At 39.1% G+C, this 19,411-nt stretch overlaps 1 protein-coding gene across 16 annotated transcripts in view; it reads left to right on the top strand.

Moving 5' to 3' along the window:
* The window catches only part of RABGAP1L (RAB GTPase activating protein 1 like), a 248,469-nt gene that overhangs the window by 151,084 nt on the left and 77,974 nt on the right, over positions 1–19,411 (top strand). For all 16 annotated transcript variants that reach the window (XM_035537617.2, XM_035537610.2, XM_035537612.2 and 13 more), the window contains 3 exons: positions 2,687–2,812; positions 4,183–4,326; positions 18,685–18,726. In XM_035537617.2, coding sequence (XP_035393510.1) covers positions 2,687–2,812; positions 4,183–4,326; positions 18,685–18,726 — 312 coding nt within the window. The remainder of the gene's footprint in view (positions 1–2,686; positions 2,813–4,182; positions 4,327–18,684; positions 18,727–19,411) is intronic.

Genomic DNA, 19,411 nt, shown 5'->3' with positions numbered 1-19,411 from the left:
TCCTAGTGAGATCTAAGACTCCTCGAATATTTATGGAGCATGACACACAGTGGAAGTGTTATAGAGGAGCTTTAGATTTCTCAGGAGTAAACCTGAAAGTAGTCAGGTTATTGCAGTCCCACATATGCTGCAAATCACCTCATCTCTCAGTTGTTTTGTGAGTAAATTTTTACCCAAAGAAGTTGTTTAATTTCCACTGGAAGAATAAGCCAATTGCAATATAGGAGGGTTTTAGAAATGAGTAGGTGTCACATTCTTAATGTTCAACTAATACTTACCTCCTCTCTCTTGGTAGTGTGCTGTCATTACGATAGAGAATCACCTTTGTTTCTAGTGTTTCTGGAGTTAGAAGAAATTGCCCTGTTATGTAGGGAATACTAAATGGCAATTGCACTCATTTTAATTTCCCCTTTATAATGTTTGCTTTCATAATAGGATATTAAACTGAAATAATCAGAGAAAGGGGGGAAGGGAAGCAGTGTCACTCATGTAAGTTGGGAGCTTCCCAGGATGTCCTTGAACTTGTGCTTTTCTCAAATTTTCCAACCGATCTGTATCTGTGAAAGCTTTTAAGATCCTCTCTAACTCTCCAGTCTTTGCATGGATTCTATCCCCTTTTCTTTCTCCCTTTTTTCTGGGACAGGTTATCATTTCTCTTCAGTGTAGATATCTTTCAGGGATGGCTGGGTAGCCTGAACTTCCATCCTGGCTTTTTGTGATTTTGCTGCTTTGGTGAAATCCCCATCAAAGATGAGCAAGTAATTTCTAATCATGGGAGACCAGTGTTGCCAACTCTGATAGTTTTACTGTTAGTCTCATAGTATTTGACTTTTTTTTTCCTCACTGTCTACCTCTTGGAATCATTACTACGTGAAAAAATAAAAATTCATTAAAAAAAAAAAAGCAGGTAAATTTCTGGCTTTTGTGATTCCAAGTAAAAATAATAAGGGACAAATATCCAAATGTTTAAAATCGGAAATGCCCAAAATAGGCATTTTCTTAAAAATAATAATAATAATAAATAGATAAACTTCATTTTAAGATTTTGAATTCTTGGGGTTGGTAATATTGGAGAACCTGCATCCACAGAGTGAGGACTCCATGGCCTCTGCCTGTATGTCCTTTGGCCCAGTACTCACCTCTGTTCCCTCTCCCTGTGCTGGGGGAGAAATGACTGTCAATGCACGTGTGTTTGAGCATGCAAAGTAGGTGTGCTTGTGCATGAGCAACTGTCATTTTATTAGAAATAATTGTTACCTTACAAAAAATGTACATGTGCTTTCATTTTATTCTAGAGCAGATTCAAGCTTTTTGGTCAGGATAAAAATTTTTCTTCCCTTTTCTTTGTCTGCAGCCTTTATCCACTGTCAGTGGGGATTGTTCTGACCAGATAAAATTGTGATAAAGAGCACTGAGATTTCTAAGAGCTTGTCCTAGGTGAATCTAGCCTGCACAGATAGCTAGCAGCTGACTTGGCAGTTCTTTATTCCAACTAGATATTTTTATATATGCTGTCTGAAAATGAAAATGTCCACATGTGGCCCTGGAGACAGGGCATAATCATAGGCTGAACTACAAAAGATAAAACCTGGAGGGTAAATATCAACAGACTAAAATTCTCTTTGAAAAAATACTGAGCTTTTATCTATTGCTGATATTTGATAAGGGACTGGCACGAGAGTGAATGAAGGAGTATACTAAAAGGTCAAGAATTGTCATTCTTGATACTCAATAATTGTTTGCGTTTGTAACAGTCTGGTGCCTGCAAAAGCAAGGTATTTTTTTCAAAGACCTGATTTGTGGCCTGCAGGGACTCTGCTTGTGCATGTCTCCTTCCTGTGTTACCTGAAGGCATGGGGGAAGAGGGAGATGGCAGCACTGGAGGTTTGATGACACAGGGCTTCCCACAAATTCAGCACTTTATAAGCTCAAGCCAATAAATTAGAGTGGCCCACACAGCTTTTCCATCAGTACCACCTTCTGAAATTCTGTTGCGTGAGAAATTTTGGTCAACATGGAATAGAGAGCTTATGGAGATATGGCTTCCGAAAAAAATCATAATGTTAATAGGGGAGATTGGTCCCTCCAAGCTCCCAAGCAGGTTCTGTTGGCAAAACTTGTTATTTCCTTATTCATCATTGGAAACCTGACTTCAGAGATTTTCATGTCCTGGGGTTTGGATGAAAGTAAGCAAGCGTTATTCTCACTAAGGGTTCTTTATCTTAGCTCTCCTGCTTTTTTCAGCTAACCAAGTTTCTTTCAATAGAAATCAGTGTCTTGGGATGTTGTTTTTCTTTTTTCTTTTTCTTTCCTTTTATTTATTTATTTTTTTTAACTCATGTTCTGTAGCTGAGAGTTGTGTGCTGGTTGATCTCGTACATATTGGCAGAAAGAATACCGATGACAGTTGTGTGGTTGTAGGGATGCAATACTTACATAAGCCTATGATCTGATCCCACCTTTTCTTCTTCAGAGAAAGTCTTACAGAGCCAAATCAAGATGCCCAGCAAGAAGAATAGTCTAATAGTCTAAATTCAGGGTGCTTTGCTGAAAATTTTAATATATCCCAGTTTTTGAATTCATTGTTCCTGAGGTATTTAAGCGTACGTGTGTGTGTGTTTCTATCTGTATAAAGAATTTCCATCCTTAGCTCAGTTTTCTAAATCATGTTTGTATATTTTTCCAGATGCCAGAGGAGCAGGCATTCTGTGTATTTGTGAAAATAATGTATGACTATGGCTTGAGGGACCTCTACAGAAATAACTTTGAAGATCTCCATTGCAAATTTTTCCAGCTGGAGAAGTTAATGCAGGTGGGGCCTGAGTAACAAATTATTCTACTTTCGTAAATGGAAATATTGGTGAGGAGACTAATGTTTTGCTTTCATAACCTACTAGATGATAAAACCCCTCTCCTTTAAGGTAGGATAGAACCAAAGCAGGGAAGTTTAATATCTGGATCCAAACATTGTGAGTCAGATTTATTTATAATTTTTTTTCTTTCATATACCAATCTTGCTGCTAATCTTTGTATCGAAGCAGAGTATGTATCTGTGCTTTTTTCACTCTCTGTTTGCTTACAGTCTCTCCTCCATGTTTTGTTATGCTACTTAGAGAGAATTTTTCTGTTCTATTGAGGCCAGCGTATCTTTTGGACTCCCACCATTAGTGTCCTACTTTCCATGAATTGTGTTGATGGTTAAGAGGTCAGGCAAATCAGGACATCCTGATGCTTATGAAATACAAATCAAGTGTAGGTCATTTTACAGATTTTGCTGTAATTTCAGTACATTGCTCTTTTTTTAGATGTAATTATATCATATTCAAAGCAATTTAAGTAAAAGGATGCAGGTTTTACACATTGGTGTTCTGACTAATAAGCACTTACTAACAGTCCATTAAGCCTTGACCTGGATTTCTGTTATTATAGTGAAAATTAGCTGCTAGAGTCATTTACCATAAATGAACATACATACTTCTGAGATTTGTTAAAAACAAACAAAAAAGTTCACAGACCACAGTTAATTGAATGATCTTTTTTCAGATTTCAAATTGTGCATATTTCCTACTTGATCAAGTACAATTTAATACTAATTAATTTGATTCTTAACACTGGTATATGGTATTTTCAATATTTATGTTATGGACATAAAGCTTTTTACTCTGTTAACAGAAAATGAGTATATCATCAGTGTAGAGTAGAATTATCGGTGATAATTTTGTGTTGCTTATATATGTTCCTAGTTAGAGACATTGTGTGATGAAGTCATGAACATTAGTGTGCTGTGCTGCTTTCATGCTCTGCAAGGTGGTCTATTACTTGTTTAGCAGAATAATTTACAAGAAGACACAGTTAAGAAGTAACTTTTAAAAACATATACCATGTATGACATAGATTTCACAACTGCTCTGCCTTTCTCCTGTTGAAGATTTTGTAATTTCTTAGTATTACCTAACAGTATGTTGTTTGATGCCATGACAGAATCCATAGTGAATATCTTACTACAAACTGTAACCATGGCCACTGAAAGTTATAAAGAAACATTACCATTGCTCAGAAGAAGCCAGGATTTCACTTTGTTACGTTTTTCAGTCTTTAGCAACCTGGTACTTACTGGCAATGCAGATGATGAACCTGAAGTAATGAGTAATACTGGAACATTTATTTTTTCCTTTACTCTAGGAGCAGTTACCTGACTTGTATAGTCATTTCTCAGACCTCAATTTGGAAGCTCATATGTATGCATCCCAGTGGTTCCTCACTCTTTTCACTGCCAAGTTTCCACTCTGCATGGTCTTCCACATCATTGACTTACTACTTTGTGAGGTAAAAAAACCTTGAATCAGGAATCCCTTTCTCCATCCCCCGAATGTGTTAAGAACTTTTATCTTTCTTTGTTTCATTTCATTGGAGTCATTTACAGTTTAATTTCAAAATGTGTGTACTAAATTCTTTAGAAACCATGGTTATATTGAGAAGATGTTCAGTGAAATGCTGGTTTGGTTTTCAAATTAGAATGGTGGATCGCTTCATTCTTTGCGAAGGGATCTAATTAAGAATATCTGATGTATACATCTGTTCTAATTTAATTTGTTAAATAATTTATTCAAAGTTAGGAATTCTAATCTTTTGAAGATACCTAGTAGGCTTTTAGTGGGAAAACTCTCCAGATCTTCTGATTCAGAATGCCTAAAGACTGTAAGGATATTGCATGCTGCTTTGATGGCCTGGTATTAAACAAATAATGAGAACTGTTAAGCATCTCAATTGAATGAAGCTCTTTCCTTCCTAATTTTTTTTTCTACTATTCCAACTAAGGAATGCATTACTGCAAGTACAGAATGGTGCATTTCTGAATTGTAGACATATCTGCACTTTGTTTAAAAAAATAGAATGGAATGGAAAAAAATGGAATGTTAATTTTGGTGAGGTGTTAGTACTTCTTTAAGTACTTCTGTTAGTACTTCTTTGAGTACTTATCTGAGCTCTGATTTTTCACAATGTCTTGATTATTTAAGTAAGCAAATAGAAAGAGAGCAGAAGTTGTTAGTCTTGTTTCGTCTTTGCCCTCCTTTTTGCAGAGATGGTTATGCAATAGATGAATATAATACCTTGACCACTTTTGAATTGTTAGTGAGCTCATTTTCAGAATGGACTTCTGGTGTGGATTTGATCATTCTTTGTTAGTTGAGTTTATTTCTTCATTCTGATATTGGTGTACAGTTCATCTCAGAAATAACTGTTTTAAGAAATCATCTGTCAAGAAGTACAGAACACCATTTCATGGTGGCAATTATTCTGCTAGCAGTATAGTTACATCCTGTCTTAAGCTCTTGCACTTCTTATTATATTAAGTTTGATGACAAAATACGCTGAAGAAATATTTCAGTCATGGTTAATATAAATTTAAAGTTTAGAATGAAAAAAAAATACCACACCCCATTAAATGTCTCACATCTGGCAGTGTTCATCTCAGCAGGTCTGAAAGAATTTCTCTGGGAAGAAAGGTGAAGGAATCCAAAAAGAAAGGGGTAGAGTCAACAGCAGAGTCTGCTAGGGAAAGAGAAACTTGTTAGCATCTGTGAAGGGTAACCACATAAAGCTAGAGAAACATCTTTTACAACAGTTAAAAATAAATCAGAAATGGTAAGAAAATTGATTTCAAATGGGAAGATACATACAGACATCTTGAGAAACAGTGGGGCAATGCGTAAACAGCATACTGAGGCAACAGCGTAGACTATCAAACTGCTCCTAATGTTCATGAGTCAACCAGTCTGGAGTAACAGGCAGTTAGTTCTGAGAATCTGTGAAAGAAGCTTAGATTAAAATCATATTAAAATAAAAATCTAGTTGGCCCTCATCGTAGAAGGAAAATGTTATCAAAGGACTTGGGTCTGTTCAGCCTGGAGAAAAGAAAACTGAGAGGGGATCTCATCAATGTGTATAAATACCTGAGGTGTGGGAGACAGAGGGATTTGGCCAACCTCTTCTCAGTAGTTTGTGGGGACAGGACGAGGGGTAATGGCCACAAGATGGAGCACAGGAAATTCCGCACCAACATGCGAAAGAACTTCTTCACGGTGAGGGTGACGGAGCACTGGAACAGGCTGCCCAGGGAGGTTGAGGAGGTTGCCCAGAGGTTGTGGAGTCTCCTCCTCTGGAGATATTCAAGGCCCGTCTGGACGCCTATGTGGGCAACGTGCTCTAGGGAACCTGCTTTGGCAGGGGGGTTGGACCCGATGATCTCTTGAGGTCCCTTCCAAACCCTACAATTCTGTGATTCTGTGTGATTCTGTGACTTGACAGAATAGGCAAGAAATCATTCCTTAAAAAATCATATTGTGAAGCTGTCTGTCCAGTCAGCCTCCAGAAGGAGTGAAGGAGCAGTCAAAAAATAATTTTGGTCTGCATTAAATTGCTCTTTACTTTATCTCTGAACAAACAGCATGCCTATAATTCCAGCAACTGGAAGGAGAAAAAACAGTTGCAGCTGCTAACACCAGAGCATATTCTTCTGGAAAAAAAATAAATCAAAAAATCAAAAAGTCTTTGAAGTCTTTTTTTTTTTTTTTTTAAATAAGCTTCCAGCCTTCTCATTAATTTTTCATAAATACAGATGAATTTTAAATAGCTTCAGTTTCCTTCCTGGCTGTGCTTTCTCCATATCTCTGTTCTGTCTGTCACTGACAAACTGTTTACATCACATGTGACTCCTATGAAAGAAAAATATTGGGGGAAGAAAAAGAGTTAAACCATTGCTGCCTGGGTACTGCAAACTGGTCATCCCAAGGGAGATTCTCTGGCGCCCACAAAAGTACTTGAGTTGTGGATGGACGGTTTGGGTCATCCAGGAATTCTTGGGTGAGATTTGTCTTTTTAGTTCTTGACTCTGGCTGGAAGAGTGACATTGATCATTACAGATACCTTTTAACTCTCAATCCAGAGAGGATTGGGTAGGTGGGCACATGTGCTTCCCTTGCTTGTGTTGTGGGATGGCAGCAGCCCAGCTGGGACGTGGCCCTCCTGAGCAAGACCAAATCCAGGGATGTGGCAGCCCATGAACTATTTGCTACATTGGGATATGAGAATAATCGAGAAACTTTTAAAATCACATCAAAGTGTGTGCCATTACATTGAAGGTCTTTTCATCATTCTCAACTTAAATATGACTTGATAAATAAATAAATAAATAGCCCAAATTCGTGGGAGTTTGGGACTTGCTGTGACCTCTACATGATTCTTTCATCCTGTTGTCTTCCTCTGACCTTTTTCTTAAGCCATTTTTTTAAGCTGTTGAAGATGTCATTCAACCCCCAAATTACCCAAATTTCCAGTGGCCTTAGAATACTGCCTTGATAACTGTAGGACAGAGTCTGTCACCCAGGGTCATCCAAGAAGGAAATGTATTGAAGTGATTTGTCTTTCCTTGGACAGCAACTTGAAGAAAATTTTGGGCTTGCAGGCTGGTAATCCATAGTGCCATGGTACATGTTATAAGGCTTAATACTTCATGTCTGACTGCCTGTAAAAAAAACAACAACAACAACAACAAAAAAAACCCCTGTAGATCCAGTTCAAAGCTTTTATATGATTACCAAAGTGCTTGCTTTTGAGCTTGGCTACGCAGATAAATTTGAACATGTCAGCATCAGCTGAAGATCTTTCCACAAGGCTCCTTTTAGCTGCCTGTTTCAACACTTCATTAGTCTACTTTTGCTATTTCTATTTGCATGAAAGAGTAACTTTACGATAAAAATCCAAGTGCTATGTGGACTTCTGGGTCTTATCTATCAATGTGATATTATGGTATTGAACACTTTGTGAGTCTGCTTTGTTTTGCTGCCTCTTTTTACTGCAAATTTTAAATTATTTGCTTAACTTTTAACATTCAACTTCCTTTTGCATTTTAAAATCTACAATTCAGAATTAAAATATGTGTTTTAGAAGCACTAAATAAGTGACATTAAGAAAAGGAGAAAAAAAAGGAGAAAAGGAGAAAACAGAAAGGAGAAAAAAATGGTTGACAGACAACTTAAAAGCATTTTTTAAAATTTCATGAAAATAAAATACTCAGATCATTTGGGGGATGGATGGACACACATACACACACACATTCACACACAAGCTCAAGGTTTTATTCGGTTATTACATGGTTATTAACCTGGAACTTTGAAGCTTTATTGCTAACCTGCCTTTATCTGGCTGTTTTTGTGTGCAGTTCCTGAAGATATAAAATACACAAGATTGTACATCTTTCCTTTCAAGGAGTATAAAAAAACCAAGCATGCTGCCTTTTCGAGGCTGGTACAGAAATTTATATATTATAGTGTCAGTAATTATATAGTCTTGTTACAAAAATTAATAGTTTGACTACTGAGCTGCGATTTTATGATCAGAACTGAATAGGAGAGGAAGCAACTGGTTATCTGTCACTTTTGAATATTAAATAATTCAATGTTTTCTATACAGCTAGTATCAGAGAAGTGAAACTGCGTTTCCCAGGACTACATAGCAGCACGGTGGAAGATGTTAGTCTTTGTTTATCAAGTATCACATTTTGAATTTTGTATAAAGTGGCTTTTATAATCAGTTTTGAGAAACTACCTGTGATGATTCAGGCTAAGGGGTGTGGGCTTTTATTATTATTATTATATTTTATTTTTAAATAGATATTAAATTGTGCCTTCGTGCTGATAAATGAGCACCTCTTGATGGTGAAACTGTGGCCCTGTGTTATATAGGTGTGGTGCCTGGGAGCACTGCTTTGTAATGAAACAATGAAAGCCTTAGACAACGTATAACTATTGGCACTGAGGATGTGGTTTCTGTCTTACGTGTGCCTTACTGAAGAAGGGATGTACCAGGACCCCCTGAGCCGTGTGGAGTCGCTCAGATGCTAAGACCAGCCATCGCTGCGCGTTCGTACTAACTGCAGAGCGGGTACCCCAACGGGCTGCTGGTTTGTGTCTGTCACTGCCAGATACTTCTGTGATCCCTTCAGCAGAGTTGAGAAAGAACAGATTAACATTTTAATTTATTAAACTTTCTCAGGAACTGAGTCAGGAACAAGCCCACTTCCTCTGTAAATCGACATGCAGATGAAGTGTGAATTAAGTAAAATATTGTGCCTGGATCTTTATCTTCTGTAGAGCTACAGGGAAAGATTTGGAAAATTTTTGAAATTAATGATCATTGTCATGTTGTTTGCATTTGTTAACCCTTCAAGCTGTGACAGTTTTAATAAACCTTACAACACAGCTGACAGGACTTGCTAAAAATCAAATCTATTTCAGTAAAAACACATTAAAAACAAGACTTAAGTAATGAGTAGATATAGATCTGTGCTGAAACTTCCTGCATTATTCCCGTGCTATTTACAAAAGTAAAGTCAATGTCATATGTGTGAGCTGGAAGAGGCTGGGGGGGAGTTGTTTGTTTTCCTTCTTATGAATGCAGACAATGTGACTGGCATGCAGACTGCGTCCTTCCTCCGGCCCGGTGCTCCTTGCGTTATGGCTGCTGGGGAGCCAAGTCTCCTTTTGGAAGTCTTTATCAGCCACTGCTCCTTCTTGCAAAGAGACTGGAAAGGATTTCTTTCTGAGGCTGTTACAGTTGGGTTTTAAGTGGCTTAAGATGAAGGAGAGTGGGCTGTGTCTCAGGCTGCAGATGGAAGAGACTTGGATTTGAACATGTGTGTCCACTTGGGTAACACTGGTGTGCTACCTTCGGGGCTTGCTATGCTGAGGAAGAAAGCATGCATGAGTTAGTTGATTTAAGGCCTTCCACACAGTGAGGCACAAGTTGCTATATAAAAGTCTTTATTTTTAAAATGGCATATACCAAGACTATTAGTGTCTGAAATGTTGTCTTTAAGGAGCATGTCCCAGAATAATGTTACAAAAACATAGCTACATTTGTGCAGTGTTCTTAAATCAAAGTATGACATGTACCTATACATACAGCTTGTGGAGAGTCTCTTATCTCCTAAAACAGTTGTTACTTTAAATGTTGTGAGGCAAAAGGATGCTAGAAAATCAAGGTGATCCATAACCTAGAAAAAGGTAAGGAATTTTAAGTTGATTATCTGGGGAATAGAAATGACTTTTCTGCATCGAGAAGCATCTGCTGACATATCAGCTGTTATCATCATCTTCATTGCAAAAACCTAGGGTGTGCAGTATGGTTAGCTCAGGTTTTCTGGCCCTGGATGCTTTGCTTTTATGTATTTAGGTGAATTAAGTAAATCCATGCTAAAAGAAATTTTAGCTTAATTTGTCTGATGACTACTGCTGTGTCATTTTTCAGTACTAGAAGATAAACTAAAAAGAATGAAAAAAGGATGTAGTATTTGATTGGGTGTTTTATAGATGAGCAACTTTCTGAAGTTCTTGTATGTGTGTGTTTAAAATGTTCAGATTATTATAATAAAGATTTTAAATTTATTTTCTGACTGAAGGCCATAAGAAGCATTGGGTGTTGGGATATAAAATTTCAATCAAAAGCAGAAATATTGGAGGTATAAAACAAAATGTTCTATATTGCCACAGGGAACACAAGATGTTCTATTAACTTTTAAAGCTATACAGATTTTATAAGAATTCAAGTGTGGATTGAGGAAAAGAGTATTTTAATAGAGCACATTCAAGAGGTTCTTGGAGAGCCACAAGATTTAACACAACCCATTACACTGTGTTGTCCAGCTGTTCCTGTGAGCATCCATAATTTATGTGTCTTCCATTCATAGCTGCAGCTTGTTTATCCCCAAAATAACAAGGCTGGTGATAAATGCTCAGCATGAGCAAAGAAAAAAACTGCCTCACAGCAATCTGCAATTCAAGATAACTTGTGTGAACAGAAGGTACCTTTTTGGTGATGTTGATAAATGTTGTGAACCCAAAACATTGGGGCTGCTTCTGTTCTGAGATGCAGGTGAAAAGTTGCTGAAGATGAGGGATCCAAGTGGATGACCTAGTTGTGCCTTACTGGGGTGAGACAGCTCATGTTGTATCACAATATGTCTCTGAATTATTTTCCCCATCGCTACTGAAATATTTTAGGCACTTACTAGTTGATGTTCACTTGGTTGATTTTTCTAGGAATACAGTTAATTTCCATAATGCTTGCTTAACACCAGTGCCATCTGCTGTATTTGAATAGCAGCATATTCTAGGCAGCTTTGGCAGTACTGAAAAGCACTTCAGAAGTAACTGAAGGAAAGGATCACAAATAGGAGAGTGATATTCTGTGAACAAATCCAGGAAGCTAAGCTAATCTGGGGACTGTTTTTAAAAGACAGGGTGGTGCAGCCTGCCTCTGCCCAAACACATTCTGTCACTTTGTACTTGGAACTTGAGGCCGTGCTGGATTTTTTGATGAAATACGTAAAATCAGAAAGTGAACTTTGCATTCAGGTTCATGTTGGAGAGGGGCAATGAAGGCAAAGGCAAGGGCCAGGGCTGTGTTGTCACAGGGAAAGGGACATCATGAATAACAAATGTTGGGAAAGAGATCAGATGGCACGGGGGCACGCATTTTCCTTATGTTGTGTGACTGGGGGAACATGCAGAGGGGAAGGAGACATGTCTCAATAGGTGTTCTGAACCCCTCATCTTGTCTCTTCTAAAGAAACTCGGGGTCTGGAAGATTTCTGCTCCTCTCAGTGTGTCTAATGGTCATCCCGTTTCCCTGTGAGAGCTGGAGGACCTGTCTGTCTACAGAGATCTGAGGTCTCTTTTTCCATCCCCTGATGTGGATTCAGGTTCCTTTCTCTGTCCCTGTATTAATCAGTTTAAGAAAGAGGGAGAGGAATGTCAAAAGGCCATCTGATTTAAACCTCTGAAAACCAGAAGAGCCAGGACCTGATGTTAGTAGATGGCTTGGTCAAGCAAATGGAGAAGGCATGCTGCCAGCCCATAACCAGCTGCCAGTAAAGTAGGAGCATGCCACTGCAGAAACGCCAGATGTCAGGGAGCAATTTGATATGTAGAAATGACTTAAAATCCCATGGCTGTAATGTTTGTTCTTTGAAAATAGTCACAGAAGCTGGACAGAAAAAGGGCTAATCTCATAGCACTCTTGACCTTCATCCAGCCTTAGCAACATCTTAGAAGCAAATTATGTGAAAGTCATCCAAAGCATCTAAATATTTACTAGCACTCCTAAATCACATTCATTTCTGTTAGAAGCAACCAGCCAAAGAAAATTTAATGCAAAATCTTACTTTTATGGTTTCCTGGTAGTATTACTCACATGCCTTTTCATGCTGTAAAATACAGAAAAATAGCACAATGAATACTGAATCCCATGGTACCATTTTTAATTATCTCCATGGTACCTGCTTATCTAATAATTCAGTCAACTGGTTTTAATTGGGTTTGTGTATTATTCACAGCATTGTAGTATCAGGATGGAGAAATGTGCATTTTCTTTCCTTCTTTTACATGTTTATAGCATTTCCTGCTGTGAGTTATTGTTGGAGCAATATATATGGGTGCACTGCAGGAAAACCAGTTTGCAAAGTCAACTATACCTCATACTTTAGCAGTAAGATCTCTGCAATATTTCTTTTCTCCGAGATAGCTGTTTAGTAAGAAAGCTGTCTGTTGCTTATACAAACCTTGATATTTTACACAATAATAAGATCATATTTTTGTAGCTTTTAGTTCTATGAAATCAATCCAGAATTTGAAAATTAAGTTTCTTTTGGCCTACTAGAGCAAGAATTGTGAAGTAATTTTCCAGTGGAATTTAGCAATTCTTTTTGTATGTGTCCATGATCTGCTAGGTTAGCACGAGCTAATAATTCAGAGGGTATGTTAGTAGCTAAAGCAATAACCATGACTGAACACAAATGCACATGTGTATGAGCTGTGCACAAGCGCAGACAATCTTTGTAGCAAGAACCATCCCTTTTATCTAGTGCCTTATTTGAGTAAGTTGGCCTTTGTTTTCTTTAGTTGCCTTGTTGCTGAACTTGAATAAATGCACGAGCCTATGCATCTAAGTAAAAGATTTAAATTAACGTGCACATCCCTGCAGAGTGTGCTCCAAGTCTGCATTACTTACAAAGAGAAATTTGAGCTTCAGAGCATGTATTTATGGTGTCAGCAAAGTAAATATATTTGTGACATTCCTAAAATTTGTTGTGTATTCTCAACATATTAGTTGCCAAACACGTTTTGCTGAAAGCAATCCAAAACATAAATAGAATTTTAATTCTCCTTTAGAGTTTGTAACCCCAATTACCCTCTACAGCTCTTTTGAAAGAGTGTGCAGTCAAACACATCATTATGAAACACTTTCAAATAATGAAACAATGTCAAATGAACTTCAGTGGAATAGCTAATCTCTCTCTCTCTCTCTTTTTTTTTTTTTTTTTTTAAAAAAAAGGAAAATTCAGTTATTAGAAAACTAGATCAGGTTAACTGGTTCTTGATGACATGTCATGTGAGTCTTGAGACTTCTCAGCCCATCCTTAAGTGCTTGTACATTCTTCTTCACTTGGTGTGGACCTTCAGGGAATGTTGTATCGATATCTTCCCTACTTCCCACTACATGTCACTCATATCTAGGAACAAAGCCACAGATAAGGGCGCTCATGTTAAATGAATTTCTCATACATTCTTTGAAGAGATTCACTTCCTTTTATTTGTGGAAATGATGCGGGGGTGCTGCCCTATAACCAGAGGAAGGTCTGTCAGATGATCTGGGCTGGAGAGGGATTGTTGCTAGTATTTAATGTAGCCTAACTGCCCAATAGGCTTCTGTCAGCTAAGCAAAGCTTTAAAATGCATGATAAATTCCAAAGTCCCCTGGGCAAATGTTGTCTAGATACTGTGTGATTAAATTGTTTGGCCTAACTCTTCTGTCTCCTAGACTAGGCCAGTGAGGTTTGGCCTGTGTGAGTTTGCTGCTCCCTCAACACCCTTTTTTCCTGTCACTTGGCAGTTTTGCTAGGTCAGATGGATAGCTGTGCCTCCTCGCTTCTACAGGAAGCCACTAGCACCCTTTCTGTCGCAAATCACACCAAATAAGACCACTTTAATAGGCTCTTTGCCATTTTTGTTTGTTACTCCTTGTTTCCAATCCTCTTTGAGGCCTTCGCAGAAGTCACCTCATTTCAAAGCGCACAGGAAGTCGAACTGAGGGCACCTCGAGGAGGGCTTCTGTCTGCACAGGGAGTCACGGCTGCAGAGGGCATTAGGGAATGGGGAAAACCTCTCACTAGAAGAAAGTTAACATAGTAAGATTTCCACTTATTTTAAGCCAGCCTTAATGTCAGCGTACGTGTATCATGCAGTTGAAGCATTCCATTTTTAGAGTCTTGGGAGATACGGTTTCAGGGTTTTGCTCATGATAATTAGCTAGAACCTGATGGAAAGTACAGTCTTTTGACATAAATTCAAACAAATGGGTGCATGATAAGCAGGAGCCTTAGAAGGTTGTAAGATAGCACAAGGGTCAGGACAGGGAACATTTCCATTTCTCTTACCTCCTTGACTGCAAAATAGCAGAGAGTTGTCTGCTTTGGGATGGGTTTGTTCATTCTTCAGAAGTCCTGAGCATAAAGATATCCGTGAAAGTGCTTGAGGCCTCTACGCAAGCTTAAGAGGGTTCATAAATAACACCTGTTGGAAGAAAGAAGATACTGTGCAGATGCTTGACTGGACAGATAAGCCTCTAGACAGGCTGTCGTAGGAGCTGCTGGGCCTTCTGCAAAATGCTAACTAAAAGTGCTGTGGGGGAGCATATCCACACACCGTGTTCCTGGGGCTGTTGCCCATGGGCTTCATGTCTGAAGCTGCACACTGTACACCCCTCCAGCACGTGCGCAGCATCAGTGAACCCCTCGGGCTGGGAAAGAAGAGAATGGCTGCATGAGGAACGATATGACACAATGATAGGCCCCCAACCGTTCCTGTGCTCTAATAACAGTTCTGATTTAGAATCCTGAATATTTTTAATTTTGGCTGTTGCATGTTAAACAAGTGAGTGTTTAGGTAATTATTGACAACTTTCATGTTTGCAAGGATGTTTTTAATATTAAGATGAGATCTTCATGAAATTAAAGCATTTACTTCAAAATGGGTTAAACATAGGACCGTTGGTTTTAAAGAGTAATTATCTAAAGCTTATTTAATATGGGCTCACTCTTCTTCCCCAGTTGTGGATGATTTGTATGTACTTTCATTTTTCCATTATAAAATTGCTGGAGGGATATTGCTAGCAATGATTTATATGTCTGGTAGAGATTGGTATTTTTGGTACTTCTGCTTCTAAAATAGATGGAGGAGTTTAAGCTGAATATTATAAATCAGTGTGTTGTAAATGAAGTAGGGTTTTAAATAAGAGATTGTGGAAAAAACGAGCTGAGCTAGCCTCCTTTTTCGTAATCATAATCATTAAACTTGGCTATATCAGAACAGTCTTCCATGCACTAGGAAAAAGTCATTCAAGTATGCGGATCAGTGGTTACACAATGAGTTTTTAAAATGGGTGGGTAGGGTGCTGCACTGGAAATGTAAAGCATTGTGCTGGAAATCCAAACACCTGAGCAGAAGCCTTCCTGAGGGTTACCAGATGCCACCTCCAATTCACCCAGCTGTCAGTGAGTATTCATCCTTCAGGTGCAGAAAGTCCAAGCTGGTCAGCATGGAGCTGCCATTGCCTGCACCACTTGCTGCCTCTGCTCTGCAATATTGGCTTGGTGTGGGAGTTACCTCTCCTGTGGAGGAAAGGGAAAGGTGCAGATTGCTTCCTGGCCTCAGGAGTAATGGGGTGCCAATGCAGTTCTGTGTGAACGTCTTAAGTCTTTTGGCTTTCTCATTTTTGGGTGTTTGTGTGTTGAACATCTAATGTAACATTAGGGAGTCTGAGAGCCACCCGGTGCCTCGTGGGGCAGGAAAAAGAGCTGGGGATGCTCAAGACAGGAGGAAACCCATTTCTGCCACATTTGTTCTCCATACAAAGAGTGATCATGAGGAGTAACAGGAAGGAGTGTGATCAGTTTGAGTTCATGAACAATGTGAGTTTCGGGCAAGTCAGAAAAAAATATTTAAAAAATAAATGAAGACTGGTTTGGTTTTCTTTTTCTTTCTTTTTGTTTTTCTTGCTAGTGCCAGAAAATACACAGGGCATGAATACCTCAGTAATCCAACAGCTATACGTTGCACCTAGTCATAAAATAACAAAATCTGATCAACCAGTTAGTTAGAAAGAAAACAATGTTTGTGATAGCTTGTGGTTGTGACTCTCATTTATACATTGAATGCTCATATTGAATCCTCTCTGTTAGTAAATAATAGTTGTTAATGTGTCATGACTGTGTACAATGAGGTGATGGCTTCAAGTGGATATTTGAAATAAAAGTGGGAGTGCTGTGAACTTAATTCACTGCTGCTGGTGCTCTGGTGTTAACAGTGTCATGACTGAAATTCACAGCCAGACATTTTTTCTATTAAAATGAAGTATAAAGAGCAAAATAACTATTGTATTTGAAACATTTGTTATCCCCTTTGGAAAAAAGTTTCCTATGAATGCTTTTTTGGTTCAGTCCTGCTGCAATTGTGACCTCTAGTGGAAAAAGCCAGTTTGTTACCATAATGATGATGCATCAAATTGCAAAGTCATTCATTGTGTTGCAATATTCATTATGTCTGATGTAGTAGCATTTCGAAGACTAATTAATGGTAAAATCCGTTCAAGGCACTGTATGTATATGATGACAGTATCACTTGCGTGCAAATCTGTTAAGACATTTTTAGATATCTACTCTGAAAGATGTTACAAAGAAAGATTTCTCTTTCCATTAAAGAAGCAGGCAAGAAGATATATAAAATATAATCCAGGATATACTGCAATATACAGCAGTCTGAACACAAAGGACATGAGGCCAATGGGATGAGGTTCAACATGGCTCAGTGCCAGGTCCTGTGCTTTGGCCACAACAACCCCATGCAGCGCTACAGGCTCGGGGCAGAGTGGCTGAAAGCTGTGCAGAGGAAAGAGGATCTGGGGGTGTTGGTGGATGCTCACCTGAACATAAGCCAGCAGTGTGCCCAGGTGGCCAAGAAGGCCAGTGGCATCCTGGTTTTGTATCAGGAATAGTGCAGCCAGCAGGACCAGGGAGGTGATCGTCCCCCTGTACTCTGCTCTGGTGAGGCCGCACCTCGAGTGCTGTGTTCAGTTTTGGGCCCCTCACTACAAGAAGGACATCAAGGCCCTGGAACATGTCCAGAGAAGGGCTACGAAGCTGGTGAAGGGCCTGGAACACAAGTTCTGTGAGGGGCGGCTGAGGGAACTGGGGTTGTTTAGTCTGGAGAAGAGGAGGCTCAGGGGAGACCTTATTGCTCTCTGCAACTACTCGAAAGGAAGGTGTGGGGAGCTGGGGGTCGGCCTCTTCTCACAGGTGACTAGTGATAGGAGAAGAGGGAATGGCCTCAAGTTGTGCCAGGGGAGGTTCAGGTTGGAAATGAGGAGGCATTTCTCCTCAGAAAGAGCAGTCAGGCATTGGGACAGGTTGCCCAGGGAGGTGGTGGAGTCACTGTCCCTGGGGGTGTTTAAGGAGTGGTTGGATGTGGTGCTTAGGGACATGGTTTAGTGGGTGACATTGGTAGTAGGGGGATGGTTGGAGCTGATGATCTTGGAGGTCTTTTCCAACCTTAATGTTTCTAAGGTTCTATGATAACACAGCAAATAAGAATTGCATGTGGTATTTTTCATATTTGGATGATCTTGAAGCTATTTATAAAGTTAAGTAACCCAGGTAGGTAGGCACAGCTGCCACTGCCAGACAGAGGGGGGTGTACACAGCAGTGGGGCTGCTGGCCCTTGGCCGGCTGTACATCCGGACCCCAGGAGCACTTTCAGCTAAGCTGCTCTAAAGGGGCATCCTTCAGTGTGTGTGCTCCCCTGGCCCTTGAGAAAATCTCAGGCTCTCGGTTGTCAAAATAAAAAGATGCTGAAAAATAGCGGAGGAATGGTATTTCAGATTTTTGTGTAAAACAAGTGGAAATGTAGTCTTTTTCACCCCTCTGTAGTCAGTAAATGAAGTGCTGTGTACTTTCTTTGATTTTTAAGTGATTGGACATTGCCATTGTATCATTTACCGAATGGATTTCTGTATACATGTGTTTCCAGCTTTTGTGAACCAGAAAGCAGACTATTTGATGCAGATATTGATTTGCTGACCTATGAAATGGTTTTGACTTAGGCTATTACCAGGTGTATTTTGTACTTGTGTTTTTTTGTTGTTGCTTTAACAGTTTGTGTGAAAGATTTTACATGATTAATCCTGGCTTCCAGTTACTAGGCAAAAATCTTATCATCTGGAACGCTTATTACATTTTCTTGAGAACCTGCTTATGACAATATTCTGCACTGTTCATGAAAAATATTGGGAGGAACCGAAAATCTGGAGGGATGTCCTGTGATATGCAAGGCACCTGGCTAATTACAGAGTGAGGTTCCAAAAGCTCCCAAGAGCCTTTATTTTCCCCAGCTGAGAGTTTGGAAGCTGGGCCTTGGGGTTTTAACGATGAACTTCAAAGTGCAGCAGAGAAAAGAGAGGCATTTCCTAGGGATTTGCAGTATCTCGTTAAAGATGCTACATAATGATAAGTGATAGGGAAAAGAGGTTTGTATATGGGGAATGATTGAAATCTCTTTCTTCTTATTTTTCAGGGTATGAACATAATCTTTCATGTAGCCTTGGCTCTCCTAAAGGTAAGCCATTGATTAGAAGCTTTTTTATTCAACTGTATGGAATGTTTTCTCCAGCTGAATGTATCATGTTGAAAGGGGATGATAATGGTGGGATTTCTGGGGGAGGGAGTAGAGGAGAAATATCACAGGTAGAGATGTCTTCAGAATTATACTTATGGTAGATTTGTTTTTATTAAACTTAATCACGTTCCAAAGTTCCAGGAACAAGGAGTGCAGTCTCAGGATTTAAGTGTCTTATGTGCAATTACTATTTAGAAAACAATTATGATTCACTTCACAACGTATTTCTTTTGTGGCTGGGTTCTTTCATATCAATACGCAAGAAAAGTACTTGAATATTATTTGGTATTAAATGTATTTAAAATGCCAAGAGAGGAATGGAAGCCTTTTATGAAATGGGTAACTTCTAGCTTTGGTTTAGGTGAACAGAGTTTATCTAAAGCACAAAAACCCCACCAACCTCTGGGTAAACCACTGGTCCTTTTGATGCCAGCGAGACAGCTCAAAATTAACTTACATCAACATTCACAAGTTGTGCAGTTATGCAGTTATGCAGCCTGGCTTTGAGACTGTGGGTGTACACCCAGTGGTCAGAACAACTCTTTAGAAAATGTGATGAGGGTTAGAAAGGACTAAAATCCTTAACTCAGACAAGTCATACTGCAAATTTATTTTTCACACCCAA

This window comes from Cygnus atratus, chromosome 8 (assembly GCF_013377495.2).
Source record: "Cygnus atratus isolate AKBS03 ecotype Queensland, Australia chromosome 8, CAtr_DNAZoo_HiC_assembly, whole genome shotgun sequence".
In the NCBI taxonomy this organism is placed as follows: Eukaryota; Metazoa; Chordata; class Aves; order Anseriformes; family Anatidae; genus Cygnus; species Cygnus atratus.
Note: the sequence above shows the minus strand (reverse complement) of the source record. Positions and strands in the feature narration are given on the sequence as shown.